The 9,042-nt window shown below is 33.4% G+C and overlaps 2 protein-coding genes across 2 annotated transcripts; one reads left to right on the forward strand and one right to left on the reverse strand.

Moving 5' to 3' along the window:
- Window positions 1-378: 378 nt before the first annotated feature.
- LOTGIDRAFT_95453 (hypothetical protein) lies at window positions 379-2,371 on the forward strand (the record flags this gene model as incomplete). Its single annotated transcript, XM_009051069.1, has 4 exons — window positions 379-526; window positions 1,140-1,283; window positions 1,563-1,961; window positions 2,286-2,371. Coding segments are annotated over 4 exons (777 nt in total), but the record flags the coding sequence as incomplete, so codon positions are not given.
- Window positions 2,372-5,440: 3,069 nt separating this feature from the next.
- On the reverse strand, window positions 5,441-9,042 carry LOTGIDRAFT_230879 (hypothetical protein; the record flags this gene model as incomplete). The annotated part of the gene is made up of 8 exons (XM_009051143.1): window positions 8,886-9,042; window positions 8,449-8,601; window positions 8,061-8,134; window positions 7,647-7,750; window positions 7,012-7,152; window positions 6,471-6,602; window positions 5,838-5,962; window positions 5,441-5,582 (listed from the first exon to the last, which is right to left on the reverse strand). Exons 1-8 carry the CDS (start codon window positions 8,972-8,974, stop codon window positions 5,441-5,443), a joined length of 960 nt encoding a protein of 319 aa, XP_009049391.1. The 5' UTR covers window positions 8,975-9,042.

Here is a 9,042-nt window from a genome sequence, read left to right on the forward strand (position 1 = left end):
TCATGGTGAAATTAAAGCTAGGTTGCCCTGCAATGAAGCGAAAAATATAAATTTTAGAGAATTAGTTGGCATTAATTGAATTATAGATAATCCTTTGAATATTTTTAACAGATTTGAGAGAAGATCAATATTTATGCAGGACGCTGACCAAGATTTTTTGGATCACCAATGAATTTAGATTGAGATCTAGCAATTGTGCTTATGACGTGTGAAAGGATATTCTGTTTGTTTGTGACAATGTACTTTAAATCCACATTATTATTATTGTGAGGTGTCGGAAGTGATGTAACGTCCGCTCTACAAGGATTACGAACTACAATAAAAATGGAGTCTGAAACGGGGGACTGTATTTGTGGTCGGACTGGTAAGAACATACGTCTGGTGTTTCTGATACTGTTTATTATAGGATATCTGTGTTTTGGAGCTCTAATTTTTGAGATCCTCGAACAACCAGTAGAGGATAAGCTTATTCAAGAATTAAAAGCACATCGAGTAAATTTCTTAACTGAAAATAGCTGCGTTACAGGTAAACACGAGAGTTACTATTTCCAGATTTTGATTACGTTTTACATTTAAACCAAAAATGTTAGTATCCGTTAGTATGTCATTTTTGTCAATTAAAGCATATTAAAACATCGTGTATTAAAATGTAAAACTATTAAATATATAAAACCGATTTCATTATAGAAATTCTATAAATCCATGCATTATTTAATCATGTATGCCATATCGTGTATATATAAATTTATATATATATATATGTATATTTATATTATCACACATTATGCTTCTTAATTTCATTAGACATTAAAAAACTAGAGCATATCGCAACAATGATTTCGCATAAACCAGATTTTACTGAATAGCTTATTATTTTATTTCTACCATATACATGGCCTATTTTAATGAGTTGGTCTTGGAACAAATTTATTTAAGTGACGTCTCTGCTGCCATAATCTTACTTATCACCCAAGTAGATAGTCTACCCCTCGTCCACACCCCAATCCCCCCCTCCCACACACACAATCTCCTCCCTCCCCCCCCTCCTGCTTTTTGTTGTGTTGCCTATAAAATTATTTTTAGCATTAGTACAACTGTAGCTCCCAATCTAAATCCATGTATTCCATCTCTAATTGCAGATGAAGAATTAGAAGTTTTTATAAAAGAAGTGGTATCGGCTGCTAACCGTGGTGTTTCGGCCGTTAACAATGTAACAATGACCGACGCCAACTGGAGTTTTGGACAAGCTTTATTCTTCGCTGCTACAGTTCTTACTACAATAGGTAAAGTACCATTCTACGTTATTTTCATTGTCGATTGTCATTTGCTATCCATTTGCTATATTTGAACTCTCTCCAAAAAGTAAGGTGCAAATACACATTTCATGAAACTTTGATCCACCGAGTCTTGTTTTCCTTTATTTTGGAAGTTAATCAGCAACGCAATCCTTGGTTGTAAGAAGCCATTAATTAGGACTACATTTTCTAGCAAAAATTCCCCCAAATGCACTTTCAGAACCTTCGTTGATGAAGTCTTTAATCGGATTTATTTCATATTTACAGGTTATGGTCGAGTAACTCCACTATCAGACGGTGGGAAGGGATTCTGTATCATCTACGCTGTGATAGGAATTCCGTTAACCCTTATTCTGTTCACTGCTCTGGTGGAAAGGTTGATGGTACCAGCTAAATACTTCCTGCTTTTCTTATACAGAAAACTTGGACACATCTACAAAATATTCCACATTCAGTTACTCCATCTTGGAATTATCTTGGGAACTTTCATCCTGTTGTTTATTCTGATCCCGGCCGCCATCTTTGCTGTGCTGGAACCAAAATGGAATTATTTAGATTCGTTTTATTATTGTTTTATATCGCTGACGACCATTGGTCTTGGAGACTATATACCTGGTGATTCAGCAAACCAGCATTACAGAGCTATTTATAAACTCTCAACTACAGGTAGGGTCTGTTTGATTACTTTACAATCTGTGTCCAAATACATTTAAAATTAGAAATAAAAAGTCTTTGATTTCTCTCATTGCACAGTGCATGAAGTTTCCCGCCATCTTTAGCTGGAATAAAGTACTTTCCCGGTTAAAATAGTGCTCAATCCTATCTATTAAATGGTCTAAAAGATTATTAGTTTCCAGCTAAAGATGTCATTTTATGCTAATAATGTACTGCCAAACCGTCATTTTGGTTTTCGGGTTTCTTTTTGTTAGAATTTTTTTTTCATTCTTTCTATCTTAAGTAGTTTTCCAATGACTATATTTTCAATTTCAGCCTACCTATTGATTGGTCTGGTGATGTTAATGACAGTGTTAGCAGTAGTCTACGAGATTCCAGAGCTCAACCTGGGGTTCCATTTTTATATGAAGAGTGACGGCGAAGCTGACGAGACAACTTCTCTTAAATCTAGCTCTGACCCCAAAGGACCTAAATATACGAAGCAAAGAGATGAAGATATGGAAACGGAAAGTTATCAGAGTCAGTCGGTACCTGCTGGTAGTCCAGTGGAAGATAAATAACGAAGGTACTCCTTAGGAATATGAAACACGTAAAAGAACGAATGTGGGTGGTGATTTTGTTTAGGGCAGACAGTGGCAACGCCAGTGGGGGTACAGGGGGGCTTAGGACATTTGTCAAAAACTTTATCGCATTTTGAATCTCAACCTCGACAGTTGTCATCTCACTAAGTCTGTCTGCCCTCTTTTTGTATCCCTAGCTCTGGGAGGCTGGCGCCACCACTGGTTAAGGGACACACAGAACTTTTTGACTTTTTTTTCAAAAACCAAAATATCGGAATGTTATTTGTCTATATAGTATAACTAAATGATATTGAAGTGACATAAGGACCCAACATTATATTTTGTGTTTTGTTGAAAAAAATATGTTTATGTTTGGGTTTTTTTAAGATCGCGCTTTTACTTGAAATTTTGGAATCGGGAATCCATACATGGTAAGCAATTGTATGCGTCATGCATTAAGCCTATTTCATCATTAATGATTGTTGTGGAAACATCAGGGAGATTTGGGTTATTTTAACTGTTGCTTGGTGTATACCTGAAATGTTTATAAATTTTATTGAATGGTTACTATACGTTTTTGTGGGTTACGTCACTCATAATAGAACTAACAAAATCAATTTTAATCACCTTTCCCCTTTTTTCTGATGACGTGAATGGTTTTAAAATTTATGCAAACAACGAAAATTTGGATAATCAACTATAAACCAAACTACCATTTCTATTCTGTAGTTTGACACAAACGTCAATATTGAATTATTGATAATAGTTATTTTTGTGATCAGCGCCTACTTAATCTGAAGTTGATATCCGATTTTCATAAGTGTTATGTATGACACTGCAGCAAGCGTTCAATTTAAAACTCCTTAAATACTGGCGATTTGCCGGTTCATATCTGTAAAACTAACACTAGCCAAGCTTGAATGTGAAGGATTGGTGCTGGAATAGATAGAGCTCAGAATAAATCTATGTATAAACTGCTTCATTTTCGTGATTTTCAAATGCTCAATAATCGTAATTTTTGTAATGTGGTAATTAATCTTATTTTAGTCAATCATGACAATGGAAATTATATCTGGTTGGCGTTTTTTTCCATACCGACATTGGCGTATTTAGGGGGTGGGCCTTCTTAATGCTCAAAATTCGTCTCAGCCATCTGAAATACGTTGGCTGTTGGGTGCCTTTGGTATTTTCTAGAAACGCCCCTGCATACCGATTAGCTAAACTTTAAACAAATATGTAAAAAACCTAATCCCTTTCTAGGCACCGTAATTTTTTCCCTACGCTGAAAAGTATTTGCCAGATGTCAGTTAGCTACAGTCATTGCCGACAGTGTGAATGGAACTTTATTATTATTATTGATTGTTGTAAAGTATAACAATGAATTATTTATGAACTAAAAGGTTGTGTTTTATCAGTTTTCTGTGTGAATTTATAAGTAGTCAAGTCATGCATCTGTTATTTCTAAAATTAGCTCGATATTATCTCATGCTTTTAGTGGCAAAAAATGCATCTGAGTTCTAAAATATGTTCGTGGTTTATCTTTCATTCTTTTCCCCCAAATTGCTTTTTTGTCTTTTGTGAGACGAATTTTAACTCAGATCTTTGACAAAGATGAAGAAAAAGCTCTTTACATTAGATCTATATGATTCTAGTCGAGCACATTTTTGTCACATTTGTGGTTCAATTCAAATCATAAACACAAACGGTCTACATTATTTTGAACAGAAATGAACACAAGACGTTTCTATTTATCCAAAAATATATATCCAAGTTTTTATTTTAATCGCATATGGACAGTAGCGGCGCCAATGGGGTTAAAGGGATTCAGTCTGCCCTCTATTTGTACCCCCTAGTCTCGGTGGCTGGCGTCGCTACTATCCGAAAATAAGAAACAACAGTTTTTATGGATATAGACTTCTATTTATTATTGAACACGACGTTTCATTACACATACAGGTAACGTTATCAAGTGATAAATAAATAAAAGCCTATATCCATAAAAACTGTTGTTTTTTTATGTGCTGTGATACTTCTACATGTCTTACAAGGATTATATCCGAATACATATTTAAATTTGGATCTATGTACTATTATTAATTTCCAAGGCTCAAAACATTCTCTAGAATTATGTTGTCAATTTCTAAAATTCAGTTTGTTTGAAATGACTATATTTATTGTTATTATTGTGCAATGTTTATGAATTTACAAAATATATAAATGTTATATTATTATATACTGACTTATTTATTTCAAACTCAACCATCATAACGTCAGATAGGTACATCTTTCTAAAACATAAACATCACAAACTGTGGCTTTCAAGGCAGGTGCTTTATTCTAAATTGTTATTGCCTTATTTGAAATATTTGAATTCAAATCCTTTTTAGAATTCCTACTAAATGGAGGAGGGTCAAGGGTTCTTTCCAAACTTTATGTTTCAAACAATCAGCTGGCCAATCAATGCTTGTGGATTTTAATTATTTTGATGATAGTTTTCCTTATTTTTTCATTGATGCCATAAAGTATACACAAAAAGGTGACATAACATAATATATTATTATCCATGTCATAAAGTACTACGCATTATACATGCAATTATACAGTACAGCAACATAAGATAAGAAGAATACTTGAAATCAGTAAATCACAAATCTATATTAGTTGTCAATAATGTCACATCCCTGATTTCTACTATCAGAGAGAAGTAATAATATTATCCTCTATAGCACAATTTAGGCTCTGTCCAAATTTCAGTCATTCTGCTGTTGCTTTACAAGGTTGATTTGCAATTTGTTTACACTTCCTTTGAAGGTCAAAGTTTACAACCAATCTGGCAAAGTTCAGAGGTCAATCTCCATTTTAAGAAAGTTAGCATCAATCAGGTCTCTAAGTGTCTATATTTCAAGACTCTCATATAACAGATGTGGAGGCTGCCTCTGAGTAATGAAACAGTCCACCTAGAGCATCATGTAATGCACGTTGACAACACTGTACAGCACTGAACCCTCCTCCTCTCTCTGATTCAGATACAGCTCGTATATTTAACAAATAACTGAAATAGACAATATATAAAGGATGGATTATTTCACTGACACATGTATACATTTTTTTTAATCTTAATACAGTACAGTATCAGATGATATGTACAGTGCAGGTACACCAATACCCTAGAAAACGGATGGCCGAATTTTGCCAGCACCCGTATCTCATGTATTCACTTCTACGATTTTCTTCTATATCAATCATTCCACACCATACAGGACACCTCATTTAATCACAACCTTCTTTATTATTGTTCATGACTTACCCATTAAGTTTTATTTCTTCCTCTGTAGGATATTCTGGTCCAATTCTCTCTAAATCAAAACCTTGATAAGAATAAACAGGGTTTACTTCTGTTACTGGCATAGGGATGAATCCAGTTCCTTGACCCTGGAAATACAAACATTTATTATTATATCTAAGCATTAGGCATGATCGCTCGTAAGTCCTGGCCTGTAGTCTCGAAACAATCTTAGCACTAGGATGTCCTAGGTTCTTATCTTCTAACATTGATTCTAGGACATCTTAGCGCTAGGATAGAAGATTGATTCTAGGATATCCTTGCGCTAAGATCGTTTCGAGAATACAGGGCCAGGTGCCAAAAGTCAGAAAGATTATTTCAATCATTAATTTTAAAATATTTGTTAGGTTTACTTGGATATGTTAGAATTTCACAAATATATACTCATGCATTGAAATATTTAGTTCATACTGAATTAGATTTCTTTGTGTAAATTTGGATAAGTCCAGGCAATCCTTTCGAAAATATGATGTTTATTTAAACATTCTCATAGCATGGATACAAAACAATCATTTTAGGTAATTGTATAAAAGAGACAAAATTAGAGTCAGAAAAGACATGGGAGCAATAAAAAAGAAACAAAATAAGTCAACTAACCCTCTGTATACCAGTAGAATAAATGGTGGTCTGAGATGGTTGGGTTGTGATGTCTGATTCTACCTCCATAGCAGTATTCACTGAAGATTTGTGCATGTTGAGTATATCATTAGCTGACATGTCAGAAAACATCTGAAATACAATTAAAAATCTAAATATCTCCTTCATTAGCAACATTATCACATTCCACATTTCCAAAACAGCATCCATATCACCCAATTTACCCTATCCCTTGGACTTTCCACAACCAGAATATTAATGATATTGAAATAATACATCATAAAATCAGCACAAAACACAATTGGATAGTAAAATTTGGTTAAACGAACTATGGGTAATCACTCTCATATTACAAGGTCCTTAAAATTTACAACCTCATACCAAACTATTTAAATAAAGTGAACTACAGACCAATTAATTTCTTGATGAGGGAAAAATTAACTGAACTTTTGTCCACAAGACTTTTGACTTGGACCCGAAGTTCATCAATTTAAAAAAAATGTCAAGAAAATTAATCTTAATATTTTGTGACTTTACTTACCAAATCATCAATAAGAGCCTCTTTTTCCCTGCGTTTTTTATTTTTTTCGTTCAGTTCTGACTCATGGATCATCTGTTTGCGAATAGTAGAGTTCTGTTGTTCTTCTTCTATTAACATTTCTATATATTCTTCATCTTTACTCTGTTAGGATAAAATAGAATATTTTGAGAATGAGAAACAAACAAGAGACATTGCAAAAATGTCTTCATCATGAGCTACATGGACTCTAAGAAAGGTATGCAGAGATGACAAACCATGTAGTAAAGTGGCATTAGGAGTTCTCACAGATCGAGCATCTATACCTACCATTGGATTCCTGATTTACACTACTTTACATGACACAAATCATTCTATCAAAGATTATAGTGGTGAGTGCCAACTTAAAAGGATGTTGACCATCATGCAGGAGTCAAGTATAGGGGAAGATGAGGTAAGAAACCAGACGGAAAAAAGAGACACACCTTGATTATTTATTCAAGACTGTTTGTAGCTTTCCCTAGTTTTTCGTTACATCACAACAACTATAAAATTCATCATGGAAGCCTTGAAAACAATGTAGGCAAGTTTTTTTTCAATTATCTCAGGTGTAATACCAGAAATAAAAGAAGAAAGAAGGAAGCTTTACTGTTACTTACAAGTTTTGAATAATTTTTACGTATTGAATCTTTATTTTCCTTTCTGTACGTTTCTACTTGTTTTTTCGTTGATTCTACATCAATATTATTAGCTAAATTATAAACTGAAATGAAAAGATGTTTTTCATCAAAGAAATACAAGCACCTGCAAATTTCCTTTCATTTTCAACTTCAAAGTCTGATACAGAAAATGTATGAATAAGGAAGCAAATGTTTAACATATTAGAAACTAATTTGAAAAGAATTTCAGATACCCTTCAAGACCTGAAAGAATTAACATGACATAAGTATGTCTATCAAATTAATACTAAAACTAGCAAACAAACTTCAAATAGTGTTTGTTATTTTAAAAGCAAGGTGTCTGACCAATTAAAAACCTTCTTGGAGATGATTTATAAGGATCCTAGAACTTACTTATAGTCTCTATCATTTCTAAATAATCATTATATTCTCTTAAAGTATTAAAATCTTCTTCCTTCTTGTTATAACTGGAAAATATTATAAAATATAAACACTTGTTCACACACATTACTGTGGTCTTCATAGTGTCCATGTCCATGTCCATTATGAAATCTTGTTTCTTTGCTCAGTGTAACATTTCTTATATGATTGATATACTTCCTCATATAAAAAATTCATTAGCAACAAACAATGTTTGCCAATATGTTTTGGATTTCTGGTTTGGTTTTGCTGTTCGGATCATTAATGCTTTGGTTTTTCTTTTTTTTTTATGACATATCCATGAGCTCTCCCTTGAATGATTTTATACTGTTCAGAATGTCAGTGCAAGATCAATACTTACTCTTTTAGAACTTTCCTTCTAATGTCAACTTCCTTTTCAACTTGTGGATCCTCAAAAATCTGATATCTAAAATTACTTCTTCGTATGGCAGTCCCACATTCTGGACATGCCCCTGATCCTTTTATAAATAACAAATCTACACAATTATCACATCTGAAAATAAATAGCAAGGTTCTTAATATGCTGTCAGGGGTGAAACCGAAATATTAAAGTATGCCAATCAAATCACTACATTAACATTAAATAGACATTCTCAGCTAACAACTTACAGTGTTGTCATCTAATTTAGGAATAAGAACAATACAGCTGTACGTTTTTCTATTTTGGTGGTGATTATTTTCACAAATCACTTTCTGTCAGAATGAAAAATTAACTGTGGTCTGGTTGGATTAGTCTATACAAGACTAAGAGTACCTTTGAAACCAACGAATACTTACAATGAATGGCCACAGACATTGACCATGAGTTTCAAAGACGGGTTTCTATATTTGGTTGTCTTACATCTTGGGCAACCCTGTTCATCCATTATTAACTCAATCCGTCTTCAATTGAAGTCACATTCACAGAAATGTCATTTCAAGCGAGAAAAACAAC

The sequence above is a fragment of the Lottia gigantea genome, assembly GCF_000327385.1.
Source record: "Lottia gigantea unplaced genomic scaffold LOTGIsca_16, whole genome shotgun sequence".
Lineage (NCBI taxonomy): Eukaryota > Metazoa > Mollusca > Gastropoda > Lottiidae > Lottia > Lottia gigantea.